Source organism: Corylus avellana, chromosome 11 (genome assembly GCF_965113065.1).
Source record: "Corylus avellana chromosome 11, dhCorAvel1.hap1.2, whole genome shotgun sequence".
Taxonomy (NCBI): Eukaryota; Viridiplantae; Streptophyta; class Magnoliopsida; order Fagales; family Betulaceae; genus Corylus; species Corylus avellana.
The window spans coordinates 655,249-671,607 of NC_142500.1; the positions used below are offsets into that span (position 1 = coordinate 655,249).

Here is a 16,359-nt window from a genome sequence, read left to right on the forward strand (position 1 = left end):
AGTCATCTCAAATTTTGTCTTCTTTAAGGAAAAAGTCATTAAGGATCAACCTACTCAATTAATTAATCTTGGTCTTACTTGAACAACGAGTCAATAACTACTGTGTATAATACTATCCGTTTGCTAAAGGTTAATTAATGTTGGCTAACAAGATGGATAAAGTTTTCTCTGAATGGGGTCGAAAAAAATTTCTTTAATTCAGTCGGTTAAATTGATATATGATATAAACTTTGGGTATAACCCAACCTTAAAAAGCGGGTTGCAAGACTAAAGTGTTCAAGAGCTTATATATATATATATATATATAGAGAGAGAAAGAGAGAGAGTAATGCTAAAGACTATCTTTTTATGCTCTTGTGACTTAAAATCATTATTAAATTTTAGATGAATCATATTTGAATTTTAATCTAATTGTGATTTTGAAAACCACATCAACTTTAAAATGATAAAAAGAGAATAAAAATATGGTCTATAGCATTACTCATATATATATATATATATATCACAATTGGCGTCAACGGCGGTCCACTTTATCGACACTAATAACGTACTCAATGGTAGCCTTTTTTGTTTTGACAGATCTGTTCACCTATCAAAGGTCGTTACTTGAACTTGTGGTGTGGTGTTTACTTTGATACCAAATGATATAAACATTGAATATAACTCATGCATCCTTATACATATACCTCTCCTAATGTCTCCTCTAGAATGGGTTTTAATTTATGTTGAGCTAGCTAGCTAGCTAGGGCACCAGCTGGTACACCAACAGAATGTGAATAAGAAGAGGAATATTCCATTGGCTAGAAACAAAATTCATCTTCATAGTAGATCACATACTTGCTTGTCGTGAAGATGATCAGAACCTGAAGATAAGGTTGTCAGTCACTACGTCCGCACGTGATCATTTGTGTCGTCGCTATTTCGGATGTCCCATGTTATTTTTTTTTTTCCGATAATACTCCTCTGATCACATTAATTTGAATTTTAAATTCAAACCTAAGCTTCAAATATATATTTGGTCCACCAAAAAACAAAGAAAGTTAATGCTACATACTAAAATACTCTTATTTTAATAGAGCTGATGTGGTAGTTCTAGTTAGACTTTAATTTTTTTTTATTTTTTTTATAAAGATTAATGGACATTATTGCTACACCCGTCAAGTAAAATAGAGTATATGTAGTATTTAGCGTTAAAAAAAAAAAAAAAAAAAAAAAAAAAAAAAAAATTCTCAAAAACACATTAATGAACATACCCTCCGAGGTAATCTTATCTATTACTTCGATTAATTAGACCATTGACAAAAAAAAATGCAAAGACAGGCTCAGCCTTAGCCACATTGCAATAAATAAAAGGTGTTATTGATCTGAATTGACCAAGCAACCAGTAAATGAAAGGAGAAACAATAGCTGTCTTTCCAAATTTAGATATATAGGTTAATGGTTAATTAATTAAAGTCATGAGGCAATTTTAGCATCAAATTAATATCATGGCAAAATTCTCGTTAACAATTTAATATATATGGACATCTTTAATTTATCATCAATTAATTCGCCTTTTTTGGTCGTAGCTCGATCCGATTATATATCGTTTTTTTTTTTTTTTTGGTAAAAACTTTGTCAGATTATATATCGTTACTTTGTCGTAGCTCGATCCGATTATATATCGTTACTTTGTTTTTCTGTCCTCTATCTTTTCTTGCAAATACTTTGTCAGAAAATTCTGAAGATCTTTTATCATAAGAGGATTCAAAAGCTCAGTACTGTTTATAAAATTACACCCTGTAATTAATACTTGATAATTTTAACGCATTCAAATTTGAACCATATATATTCTTCCCATGTTAAATAACTTGATGATTTGACCTTTGGGATTTATAATCAAGCTAAGAATTAAAAGTTTCCAGCCGGCCGTGATAATAATAACTACTAAAATTAAAGGCTTGGCTCATGATCTCTTATATACTCAGTACTTTCTTTCCTCTCCTTTCTCAGTTAAAGTCGGGTTTAAAATATATATAACTCCAAATTTATATGACCACTTCCTAAGAAGAAATGAAAAATGTAATTTAGCCTCTCGAATTATCACTTATTTTGTAATAATTATGCTATCTAACTTTAAAAAGTGACATCGAGACTCTACGTACTATCATTGCATGTCAAATTAGATACTTTTGTGTATATGTATATATATATATACCCGACCTTTTTTGGCGTTTTCATTTTCTTGTTTCATATTTTAATAAATTTTAAGGGTATTTTGGGAGAGAAAAATGTAAAAGTGTATAATTTGACACGTTGTGGTAATATTTGAGGACTTTATGTTACTTTCTAAAGTTTGGAGGTTTTTAATTCAAAATGGTTGATAGTTCACAGGGTTAAAAGTCTATATTTTCCAAGAAAAAAAAAAACTGTATAAATCCGAACCCTCCTCCCACATTGCATAGTATACTATAGCTATTTTTGTGATTATTCTATCTATTGTTAGAGAAATGTTATGAGAATAAAATTTGTGTTTCTTGTTTTGTTGATGAATTATAAGTACTAATATATATATATGATGATGATGATGATGATGATGATGATGTTTAATTTGGTAAACAGGTTTCAAGCAGCAAGCAAGATGGCAGTGTTTTGGAGTATTGCAGTGATGATTGTGTGTGGCACAGCGGCCATTGAGGAGCACATTGGGATGGCAGTAGCGGAGTTTGATCCTATTGGTGTCATCCTCGGAACTGCAGGAAATGACATTCCTGACGCAAACTCCATAGTTGAACTCTGCCACAAATATGGTTTTAAGAAAATAAGGATTTCGGATGACAATTCAAGGCTGATGAAAGCGTTAATTAATCAAAATTGCAGTAACTCTTGACATTAGGAATTTTAAATTACCTGCCTTGGCAGATGAAAATGACCATTTAGAAATTTTAAAATGGGTTAGAAACAACGTGAAACCCTACATCAGTAAAATTCACTTCGAATATATGGTACGTTGTTGGCAACGAGGCTATTCCCGGACCCTTTAGCGAGTACGTTGCAAAAGTAATAAGAAATATGAAGATTATACTTCTCCGAGAGACGGATGAAAATATAAAGTTAACCACTGCGGTGTCCACGTCAGTTTTGAAAGCTACTATTCCACCTTCAATCGGTGCGTTTAAGGATGAGAAAAGAGACCATATGCATACCGTCATCAACTTTCTGGGAATTTTGTTCTCCAAACCAGTGCTTATGGTGAACGTGTATCCTTATTGTTTTCATGCAGCGGGTCTCATAGGACAAGATTTTGTAAAACTGGTGTATAGGGTAGGTGTGGTGGCTAGGTTTAATTAGACTAGGGTTTTGTAAAACTGGTATATTTTTCTTTTTAATTCTGAGATTTATCATTTCTTGTATGTAAACGTTTTTGGGTTAATATTGGAATGTAAAGATGGAATGTTGAAAGAACGGATATGAAATTAATTGGTTGAATTGATGAACAAAACTCTAATAAATTAAATGGGCTTTTTTGAGGATGGCCTAAACCTCTATACGAACTACAAAATGACTCATGACTCATGAATATTCAATGCAATACAAATGAAACACAAAATCAGCCCAAAACTAATTCTGTTGGACCAAAGCCCACTTGAATATGCGTCCAACTAAGCCTAACCCGCATCCCTTCATTCCACATAAGCACTCACGTGCAAATTACCACGCCTCGATGAAAACATGAGGCTAATCCCGACATTTTGGTCTTTTCAATACCAATAAAACACTAGCTAATCGTTTTCATGTTCCTGGATTTTCTTGCAAGCGTAATGCTATTAAAATAATAGCATATATGTTGTACTTTAATTAATAGTTAAGATCAAATTTTAAAGTTGACTTAATTTTAGAAGCTTTTAATAAGAAACAAAATCAAGAGAAATTTTGAGAGATTCAATATTGATCATTGATTAAACTACAACATACATGCTGTTATTAAAATGTATGTCAGATCCGTCTAGGACAATTCGGTGCATGATAGAAGCAGGGAGTGCGAAAAGGTTATTAATAAATGTATTTATTTTACCTATCTTTGTTGTTAAAAATAGAAATTGCACGGCAGAATTATAAAATGATAAATGTTATTTAATATATTGTTATACGACTATTATATAACTGAAATGATGTGCATGTGAAAATCAATTCTTGATTTTTTTTTTGTACAGGTCCACATAAGGGAAGAGGGATGAGAGATTCGAACTAGTGACCTCCACTTCATGAGGCGTAGTTTACAGCCGATTGAGCTACTTACAAGCTCTTGTTGATCAAATGTTGATTTTCAGTGTCACATCATTCCAATTATATATATAGCAATCCTATGTTTAAATATGAGTGAAAATCAATTTGCAATTATTTAGTCATTTCTTTTTTGTGCTCTTGAGCTATGCAGTAGCAACTCAACCAAAAGACTGTCTTTCTAAAACTTATCCTAACCAAAATACTTCACTTTTTTCCAAACTTTCCATTATCTCAAACCAACAATTGATATCAGAGCGGATTTGGACAATCTTATTTAATTGGGCACTATCAGTATTCATAGAAGAATAATTCAGCAGCTAGCAGAAAATGCACAAAATTCTAGTGTTTCACTCTCCGGCCGCCATTTCAACCTTTGAACTTTGAAAGAGAAATTATGAATCTTGGATATCGAATCAGGACTTGAAAAATGCACGGAGAGTTTCCTCCGGGGCCTCTCTATATATCATAATCACCGGTAAAAACACAATTGCCTACAAGGATGAGCCTCAGGAGGCCATCAGCTACCTTCTTATCAAGCTGCCATATATACCAAAAGAATACAGGGTCATTAAGGATGCATGAGAGAAAACAAAGCTAGCTATAAGTAAATCAATCTCAATATAAGAGAGACACAGTTTTTTTTTTCCTTTTGGTTTTGTGGTTTAAAAAAACCCACAACCAGATTTTTAAAAACACATTTAGACCTTTAAAATCGGGTAGCTCCGGTCACCCAAATCGACGTCCACAATAGTCGGACCCTTCGAATCTGTCTTGGCCTCAGACTGGTCCATAACCTGAGCCGAACTCGCACAAATCCTCACTCGGCTCGCACTCACTAACTTTCCCTCCCCGACTCAGGCTCAACCCGTTCGAACTCGGCGAAACGAACGAGGACCACAGCGAGACCGAGTTATGCGGGTTCGGAACACGGAAAAAGAAATCCGCAGAGTTCTTCGGCATGGCGGAGAGAGATAGAGAGAAGGGATTGGAAGTGGAAGCCATGAGCTCTGGTTTCGGTTTAGAGTTTGGTGGGAACAGAGGGTTTGGGTATGGGTGTGACATTGTGTGTCAGGTTTTGTTGAAGAAGAAGAGGAGGAAGAGAGATGGGGTTTGGGTTGGGGGGTAAACTGACGACTTCAAGCGGCCATTCCTCCGACAAATAGCTTCGAGAAACAGTAAACTCAGGAAGAGAGCTTCAATATATATTTCACACAATAAGCAGTAGACTCATCGCTTCAAGATGGGGTTGGGGAGGTACGTAGTTGCAACCTGTAGAGAGAAATGCTCGTTTCCCATCATTCTCCATTTATATTTTCAAATCCACTATATGGGTAAATTTGAAAAGAATGAAAGGAAGATGAAGGCGGTAGGTATATAAGGCCTGGGTGTACAAACGGAGCCATTAGTAACCGCTAATCGTATAACTGTTTAGCCGGAGCTTTCATTCATTTTTGTTTTCCTCCTCAGGTGGTCGGGACGCATGGAAATAGGAGGGTTCATTATTTGACATGGGTATGTCCAACAAGGATGATTTAACAATGGCCCAAGTTTCAACCCAATTAAGCCCACAGGCTGAACATAATTTAAAGGCCTAAATTGAATAAATCATGTTGCAGTCTAAAAAGTTCTAAAAACCCTCATGACCGTCCAATTATCCATCTTTTTAAGCTCATGCCTAGGTCTAACTTGAAGCTCAAAATCTTATCTTTCTAGTTAAGAAGATTTCAGGCCATTTAAAGTTGTGTGCCGAAAGTTATAACCGTTGGAAATGGAGTGGTCAGGTTTTTCAAAAATATACCTTAAGGTGGCTGTTTGTCCCCCTGTCTGCTGCCCCACGAATTAATGATTGTTTTCTGCCATTATTACGTGTTTAACATCATTAGATGCTTATCCATGCTTAGAGGGTTGTTCTAAACTTTTATAAATACTTGTAAGTGTAAGTGCAGGGGATTACTAGAGTTTTGTATTAAAAAACCAACCTTTGGCTTGTAAGAGAAGAGTTCTCCTTATATCTCTGTATCTCTTTGATGTAACCATTAAAGTGGTAAGTTTTTTAAGTTCTGTATCCCTTGTTGTACTCCTTTGGGTGGTAATAGTCTATATCCCTTTGGTGTTATCTTTTAAGTGATGAACTTCTATCTTTCATTTACAATTTCTAACGCATCACCCTCCAAATAAATACGTTGGAGTTTTAGATATTTGCGAAAAAAACAGCTGCCTTCCAAGCAACCACATTTGAGCATTGCATCCGTTTTACGCCAAGTTCCTTTTTACAAAGAACTCATTTATGACTTTAAGTTTTCATATTTTATGTATGAGACCAAACATTTCCACACTAAATATTTGAAGATCATGTATTATTATCTTATGAGAAATGCTAAGCTTACAAAATATTTTTTTTTAAAAAAAAAAACTCTTACAAAGTGATGCGGCCTTTGCTGCCATTTCTATTACATTAGAGTACCCCACATGCATAACTTAATGATTCTGTGAACAAGTTAGCTATTCTTTCTCAACAAGAAGGAAAATCCAGATCATGAAGCACAAAAACAAGATATGCAAAGGCCGTACGCATGGAGCTCATCAGAGGCGGGATAATGGTTCCAGAAATGGGTAGTCTGTGTATCCAACAACAGGATCCTGGGTATAGAAGGTTTTTCTGATATACTTAGTTAGGGGTGCGTTGATCTTAAACCTCGACACCAAATCTGGGTTTGAGATAAAAAGGCGTCCATAGGATACCAAATCAGCGTCACCCTCAGCCACAGCTTCCAATCCTAGCTCCCGAGTGAAGCCACCACTGCAGATAAATGTTCCATGATAAGCTTTTCTCAGGGCCCTCATCAGCTTAGCTTCCTCTTCTTCACTGCCGGGTCTGCCGGATTCCGCTTGGCCGTAAGCGGTGTATCGAGGCTGAGTCACATGGAGATAAGTGAGCTTTGAGCCCAGTTCCAGCTGAAGCTTGTTGAGTCTATCAATCACTGCCAACCCTAGGCCAAGCGGGTCAGAGTCTGTGGCATCAAGGTGATCAATTGCTGGTGAAATTCTGACACCAACTCGTTCTGCGCCAATGGCTGCAACTACTGCTTGAACCACCTGGATTAAAAATCTGCACCGATTTGCAATTGACCCGCCATACTCGTCCGTTCTGTCATTGATCCCATCCTTCAAGAATTGGTCAATGAGGTAGCCATGCGCCCCATGAATCTCAATTCCGTCAAAACCTGAGCATTACATGAACATTAGCTTTGTTGCTCTCCCTTTTGTTTTCTCTATCAAAACAAAAACATTATCAAACAATCTAAAACACAAAACACTCCAAAAAATAACAATCTTTTTGCCGGTATGAGAAATGTACGTTGAGCAGAGATTTAGGTCGATCTAATAATTCATTTAGCAAACTAATTTGTAATAAAACACCATGGTAGGCATATATATATATCCATGGCATCCAGCTTCAATCCATGGTACTGGGTAAAAAGAGAACCTTGAAGCAATCAAGAAAATCCAAACTCTGCATTAGCAATTTCATTCCAGATCCTTTTACTAGCCATTTCAGTTCCATAGCAAACTCTGCTTTGGTAAATGAAAACTGATTGCTATTCACAAAATTTCTATAATCCTATTCTCTGTCCCATGTTGTCAGGAGAGGGTTTAATGACAGCTTTACAAAATGTTTAAGCTCCACTTAACGGATCTCATCTATTCTTCTCATTCCTCAAACTAAGTAATTAGTCTATGTGGTTATACCCATTTGCAATAAGCTCCTTAAGGTTTAAAAAGTGACTTAAAACTGCTTGTGATAAGCATAAATGACAAATAACTTTTCAGAACAAACTTTTGTTTGAAATTTTGACCGTAATCATTGCCGAACCACCCCCAACTACTCCTTATGGCCAATTTGGGGTGGTCCAACTAATTACTAGATTTTCTTTTTGTTTTATTTTTTTTAGTATAAGATATACGTGTCATATTATTATTTCTAATGTGACATTCTAATGATTTTCAGTCAAAATTTTAAATGTAGTTATTTGTCATTTATGCTAATCACATAGAGTTTTAACTCACTTTTTAAACCATACGAAGCTTATTGCAAATCGAAGTAACCACAGTTGCATCATTAAATTAAAGAGGTAAGCAATGCTACACATGCAATTCTTTTATAACTTATTGACACGTGTTAGCATGTAATTAGAGTCAAGTCAACTACTAAAAAAATTAACACCCTCTAATCAACAACGCGTAAAAAAGTTGTAGATATAACATTTTTCCTGAAGAGATAGATATCAAGTCCACAAGTATCTGCAGGCTTGACTCAAACTAACCTGCTCGAATGGCATTCAAGGCTGCCTTGCGATAATGCTCCACAACATCCAGTATCTCATAAGTTTCCAGGGCTCTTGGCTTCGGATATGTGCCATAGGACCCATCTGGCTTCAGAATTCTCCACCTATTCGATATGGGATTGTTCGTTGATGAAATTGGTGAGGCCCCGCCAGGTTGATAAACTAATCAATTGGTCAAAGACGCCAACAAGAATAGTCAGCGATTCAATAACAATGAAGCTGGCTAACTAATCTACCAAAGAGTAGATGCCGACTCATAAGTCATAGCCATTAATTACCTTGATGAGATGCCCGGCCGACATGCCACAATTGGCAGAAAATGATGCCACCTTTGTCGTGAACTGCATCCACCACCTGCTTCCATGCCTCCACTTGTTCTTCATTGTATATCCCAGGAACATGCGGAAACCTGATTCTTGCACCACCAAATTATCAGTAAAACTCTTTTTCAAACAAATTAAGAGACCATATTTCAGTCTCTAGCCAGTGCTAACAAACATCGTAAAACATAAAATACTCACAAAACACTTAAAACGGCTTTCAATTTTATGTTATATCATAACACTTTTTTTAAAAAAAAAAAAACAAAACAAAACATTCTCCAAAAAAACCTCAAAACGTTTTGTAAAAATCCCTTGTTCATTTTATAGTTCATATGCCAAAATTATTTCTATTGGGTACTTAAACATGCAATACCATAGAAGATAAGCTTTGATTTCATAGTTGTTACCTTTATGACCACAAACAAATTATTGGAAATCTTTTAGAGTTTAGTTTGGAACGGAATCTATTGAAATTACAACACGTGTCTTTTCAATCCGTTCAATTGAAATGGCACCCGTTAAAATTAAACATGTGTCCCTTAAATATGAGATACATGTCCTAATACCAATAGATCCAGATCTGGCCCCTGCCAAATTTTTTTCTTTTCTTTCCTTCTAATAATTAACGGATGCATGCTACAGTACAATATAATACCCACATTTCGCCCATATTTAGGTGAAGAAAAGAAGTTCATGTGATTATTCATCTGTCACGTCACCAAAAATGAGCCGAATGTAGACATTATATTGCACTAAGCCTTTCTCTAATTAAAAACTAAACAAAATGGTAAAAAAGTTTTTATTTTTATTTTTATTTTTTCATGTTCCTATACATAGCAAGGTGGCCCAGGTCCAAGCACTAGCAGCCCGCGAGATTGAGATAGGCCGAAAGGATGGACCTTATTGGGCCCTACATAGCACTAACTAAAGTTGAAGAATGTTAGGGTCTACCGACCAACAATGACCAGACAAGACGTCCACCTATTAAGAAAGGCCATTGAAAACCAAACAGAATTACGAAATTACCCGGCGGCTGTGTTGGAGACCAAAGTGCCCTCGCTTACGAGAAACCCGCCGTTGGTTGACCTTTGAGCGTAGTACTCCGCAAGCGCTGGCCGTGGAACTCCATTCAACGCTCTGCACCTCGTCATGGGCGCAAGCACAACCCTGAAACACCGTAAATACCCCCGAAGGTCAAGGGCAATTCCGTCAAAGAAAATATCAGAGGTAATAATATTATTATATTAGATTGCCCTGCCTGCCACCCTCAGATCCCAATTATGGTGAAACATTTGAAAAAGACAACAATGCCCTCCTCCAAATTTCCGTCCGCTTTTCCGAACTCCGAGGAGTCCCTCCCACCGTCCCTGACCCCTCTGAAACAACAACCTAAGCAGAGGGAGGATCGGATTGGGTGCAACAGAGACTAGACTGAAACACCATAGAAGACAGGAGACTCACCTGTGAGAGAGGTTGAACTTGCCCATCTTGTAAGGAGAGAAGAGGGAATTCTCCGCCATTATTGTACACAGCACTTTGATCTTTTGATGACGATGATCTGCCCAGATACAGATAGTACACAGGTGGAAATTAAACAGAAGCGAGGGCTTATATACAAATAATGGAAGTTGTGAGAGGCGTTTTGGACATTTAGGTACGACAATTATTGGTCGGTAGGGGATGTAATCGCATGTGGGTCGACACATTGGATAGGCTTGACTGTGCCATCTGATGAATATAGCTCTTTTTGTTTAGTGGTCGTCGATCGACAATGGTCGGTCTAGTGGCTCCGATAGGGATATCTTCACCATTTATTTGAGTCATCATGTATAACGTGTGGAAATTTTTTATGGGTTCCTGACTTGCAGACGAGTCGTGTTTGGACTATTCTCTTTTAGCTTATTATTTTTCACGTGTGTCCTAGAAAGGAGAAAGGCTATTTAATAGAATATTATTATATATTTATTATATATTTGATATTTACTATCATGTATAATAATGGTTATATATATATATATATATACTAGAAATTACATTTTTATTCTATATTGTTAACGTGCTACTGTCATTCAATCATTATTTTAAAAAGAAATTACTAATTGATAGTGACGGATAAGTAAGTGGTATAAAAATTTGAATAAAAATATAATACATAACATTATTATAAATCTCTTATAAACGGTTGTAAAACTAATCGTTTATGTAACATTTATTATATCAACCAAATAATAATTAAATTTACTTGTCAATTACTTACTTTTTTAATTCAGGTTGTGTCACGTGACATTCATATGAATTATCATGTAAATTTATAGGAAATTTATAATACCCCAAGTTTTTTTTTTTCATTTATTGTCAATTTTAAATTGTGTTTATGGTTTACACATAATTTTTCATTAACAAATTATTATTTTTTTAAAAAAGTAACTGGTATTGGATTATAAACTCAATAAGCACAGAAATAGAAGTGAGTAACTCTAAAAATTTATAAATTTTTTAGGTTAAGGTTGGATGGGAGTAATGTGTTTATTGGTTATCTATATAAAATCATGAGAAGTTTCCTTGGGGACTCAGGAAAAACAGGAATGACTATGTTGGGCCACCAGGTAACCTCGTACTGGCTCTGTCCAGTTGGGCTTGGCCCACTTGACGTAATCCACAACAATTGCAGAAGATTGCGATGAATGATCATCATCCAATTGCAGAAGCAACCAACCATTCACATATCCGATGAAGATTGAATCTAACACAAGACTATTTAGAGTCTTAATAAATACAATATATAGCCTAATTGAAGAAAATATAAACTTTATAGAATTTACATTTTTGGTCAACGTTCTCAGGGGACAAAGGCTGATATTTCTTTAGAACATAATACCAAACATGAGAAAAATTTGACAGATAAAATGAATTATTAGTTTATATAAAATTTATAAATTCCATAAAAGTATTTGCACTCAGCAAGTGGGAAAGAAGGTGGGCGTAGGACTTGGTCTACTGGCTTGAATGTTGGAGATTTACGTAAAAAGGTTTAAGGTAAGAGTGGCAACTCGGTAACAACAACAAAATTATCTCTGATGTTTAAGTTAGTGAATGTGAATTTGATCATTTGTATGAGCAAGTAAACGCATACCTTGACATGGTTTTTTTTACCTTTTGTAAAGGCTACCTGTCCTTATAGTTGGTAAGTGATTAAATGAGCTTGGTGAGACAAGTACCCACGAGCACGGGAGCCCATGTTGAATGTGGTGTATATTCGTTATTTAATTAGCAAGTTAATAAAATGGTTTCGGTGTGTAAACCGCTTAATGAGCCCGAGTCTGGAGCTCGGATTAGGCTTGCTTTTCAGCCAACTGGCCCTCAACTGGGCCCTCCTATTAAGGTTATTTTGCCACTAGGTTGGTTTTGCAGTCGTAGTGGTAGTTGGGTGGCTTGGCGTCTACAAAGGAAAGATGAAGGTAGCAGACGACTGCTATTCCTACCTTTTTTCCGGTTCCAAGTCCACTCTAAGTTGGACTTTTGGCATACGGATTTGGTTAATCGGTTTGTTATATGTGCCCATCAACTACCTTCTGCCGGCCACGTATAAGGTCTTTTTTTTTTTTTTTTTTTCAATGCAGGGTACAAAAATATAAAAAATAAAGGGGACATAACCTTCCTTAAAACAATTGAAAATTTGTCAAATAAATAATTTGATCCATCAAAAAAATAGATACCATCAAAGAAGACAGTTAACAGAACAAACTACAAACTAACAGAGGACAGGAAAAAGCATGACTATCTCGAAACCCTTCAATCCTACCCACCAAAACAGGAGACACATATAGGAACATGACCATGAAAACACCTTTCAATCCTTCCCGATTGCTTGCGGGGTATTAATTGTCTAATAAATGTTATTCTTTTTGCCCATTATATATTGCGGGTAGATATGTTGTGTTTTAAATAACTTTTTATATCGATCACTAATTAAAACCCGGAGAATAATATAAAATGAATACAAAGAATAACATTATTCTTAATTGTCAAAAGTAGTTTTTTTTTTTTTTCTTTTTTTTTTCTTTTTTCTTCCTTAAGATCTTCAGAGTGCAATATTTACCAATAAATGACTAGTGAATTATCTGAACCACTTGCTTTGAACGTCAAAATGAGTTATAATTAACTCATACAGTGCGTGAAAGTAACCGTATAAACGTCAAGAACGACTTAATTCTATGATAATTAACAAATTTCCGGTACATCCTTATCGTCGTCCAAGGCTACGAATCGGTCAAGCTCCACAAAGACAGCAGGTTGGAAAGTTCATGGTCAAATTGCCATTGATAACTTCCTTGAAAAAAATAATTAATTAATTAAAAAGGCAATTATGTGGGAGTTTAAGGAATATATATATGCCCCATCAACCCCTTCACACCAAGTTTTCTTTGTTGGCGGATGGAGAAACAAATGGAGGTATATTATATAGGGTAGACTAATAATGTTCACCCTATCAATTCATAAGGACTAGTGATAACTATATATGGTTATATAATCTGTCATAATCATGACAATTTTAAGGTATACTTTATAAGCAACCCACTGATATAATTTAAAAAAAATTTGTTGATCACAACATATTAGGGGATGGAGATAATTATAAGTGTACAATGATATCTTATTCAATATCATTCCCCAAAGGATAGTAGAAGGCAGATGACCCACAACCAAGGGGCCTATAAAGCTTGATGGCCTACAGTCCAAACAGCCAGCAACGATTTGAGTACACTATTGTCAAGATGTAACACTTAACATCTGATTCTTTACTTTGCCATATTAGCCAACTGCTTGCTCAATGAACCTAAGGAAGGAATTCCCACATCGGTAACAAATATTGGCAAGAGTTCGTAAGACTCCAAGAGGAAGGGTGGAGGACGCTAACTTATATAAGAAGATAACATTTACTCATATACTCTCTTGAGTCGTATGGCCGAATTTAGCACTGATGAACCTTTCTAACCTCTTTGCTCTCTTACAGATCCTCTCCTTGACGAATTTATAAAAGTGATAAGTGTCGCATAAATTGCATGTCACGGTTCATATTTTAGTAATTTGACATCAAAAGTATTGCATGTATTGATACGTCACAGTACTCTTTATAGATCAGCATTGTTATGGTTGACAATTTTGATACGACCCGCAAACCTGACACAAAATTTATGGGTTTGGGTTTGCCCTTAACGAGTTCCATTTATTTTGTGAGTTGACCCGCCAGACACATTTATTTTATTTTATTTGTTTATCTTGAACGGGTTTGGGTCATAAATTGGTTGACCCCGTTTATTTTGATAAACGGGTCAAGTGACCCGTTTATGTTGATAAATGGGTCATTTGACTTGTTTATGACCCGATTCATCACTTTCATTTTTTTTTTAAAAAAAAAATAAAAATTATAAGCTAAAGGGATTAAGCGGGTCGTGTTGGGTGATCATTGAAATTGTCGTGTCGTATTTGGGTTTGGTAGGGTCGACCCATTAGTTAAACAAGTTATGTTTGAGTTTACCCTAAACGAGTTGCAAGTCATAATGAATTGTAAACAGGTCAACTCGCAGACCCATTTTGCCTCTAAGCAGCATCCCCATGCTATTATGGTTTGTTTTGTGTTTTTTTGGTAGGTAAGTTAGGATACCCAGACGGTCGAACAGTTCTGATAAGGGGTACCCCACATGGTCCTATTGTCCTACAATGATGTTAGCCATGAACTCCATCCAATTTCCTCTTGGTCCCTCTCCCACAACACGAGCATAAAGATTAAAGGGCACATCTTTTGTCTCCCTCATCATACCCCATCATACCATCCTTACAAAAAAAAAAAAACCCATTAAATAATTCGAAAAAAGAAAGTCCTAATTAAAAAGCGTCGTGGAAATTGCTCTCTCATCATCCTTTGACCAAAAGACCAATCCCGTCTCTGAACAGAATCTTGTATATGCCACGTGGCATTGACTAAATTCAAAACAGTTACCCTTCAAAACATTTACACCACGTGTCAGGATCATGGAAGCTGGTGAAAGCTTTGGCCACCGTGTGAATATCCCACTCCTTAAACATCCCCCCCCCCACCAACTTGTTTCGTTGAATCGTTTTAACTTTTATGTCAATGAGCGGCGCATGGCACGCCCTGAGTTTCCGGGCAAAAAGCCGATCCCAAATAAATAAAATAATAAATAGAGTATGTTAAATGAGTTACACTAGACAGTCCCATATTCTTTACATCTATTTTTTTAAATGGTTTTTACAATTATAATTAAATTAAAATCTAATGAGAATTTATCATAAATTTAATAATAATTTTAAAAATCACTTACAAATCCTCCCCCAAAAAAAGCATGGAAATCTGCCGTGTCAATTATTTTAGGGTAGGTTTGAAGTAAAATTGTAGTTTTTTTTTTACATGTCCGCATAAGAGGGGGAGGGGGATTCGAACTAGTGACCTCAATTTCATTAAGTGTGGTCCCAGCCGATTGAGCTACTTCTTGGGGACAGTAAAACTGTAGTTTTTAACATTGCTTTTGTAAAAATAGTAGGATACTTATAAAATATTAGTGCGATATATAACATTACTTTAATAAAAATTGGGGTAAATAACGTTTTCATTAGTAAACTATCACCAACACGGTGTTTACACGTGTAAAATTTAAGTCATTATTAAAAGTAACCATTAAATTAGAGAAAAAGTATAAACTACTATTAACAAAGGTCCTTCTTTTATATTTTGTTCACATAAAAAAAAATTGCTAGAATATTAATTAAAATACTAAATTTATAATTTTATTTTTTCAAATAATTGATAATTTAATATAATATTAACATAAAGGTACTAACTTATACCTTAAATACATGAAATTAAATAATTAATTTTATCATTTTTTAGCAGCTTAAATTTTTAGAATTAATGGTTATTTAATAAATATTACAGATTTTATATTAAAAATTAATCAAAAGAAAATTTAAGAATAAATTTAATGATTTTTTAACGTTTAAAACTCTCATTTTATATGAATGAATAATTTAATTATTTTACACATATTTCCATTCATCTATGGACTTAAGTGAAATAGATATAGAGGAGACAAGTAGACCCAAATTTTTATAATAAAGTTTAAATTGCACTTAATTAAAGTTTATAAGGAGAAGTTAGACCACGGTTCACGTCTAATAAAACGAAGGTAACTAATTCGAATCTCTCTCTTTTGGGTGCAAAAAAAAAAAAAAAAAAAAAAAAAAAGAGGGTTAAGACACCGGTAATAATTTATTAGAGAAAAGTTTAATTTACTCTAAAAATTTAACCCTGTAATAATTTTATTTTATTTTATTTAAAAAAAGAAAAGAAAAGTAGTTCATTGGATGCCTATTATTGTTACCAAACAAGAGCTCTCAATCGGAAA

General features: G+C 35.0%; 1 protein-coding gene across 1 annotated transcript; it reads right to left on the reverse strand.

Annotated features, from left to right (window-relative positions):
- Positions 1-6,606: 6,606 nt before the first annotated feature.
- On the reverse strand, positions 6,607-10,558 carry OPR3 (oxophytodienoate-reductase 3). The gene is made up of 5 exons (XM_059577507.2): positions 10,397-10,558; positions 9,962-10,102; positions 8,891-9,021; positions 8,592-8,774; positions 6,607-7,490 (listed from the first exon to the last, which is right to left on the reverse strand). Exons 1-5 carry the CDS (start codon positions 10,453-10,455, stop codon positions 6,850-6,852), a joined length of 1,155 nt encoding a protein of 384 aa, XP_059433490.2. The 5' UTR covers positions 10,456-10,558; the 3' UTR covers positions 6,607-6,849.
- Between the last annotated feature and the right edge of the window lie 5,801 nt (positions 10,559-16,359).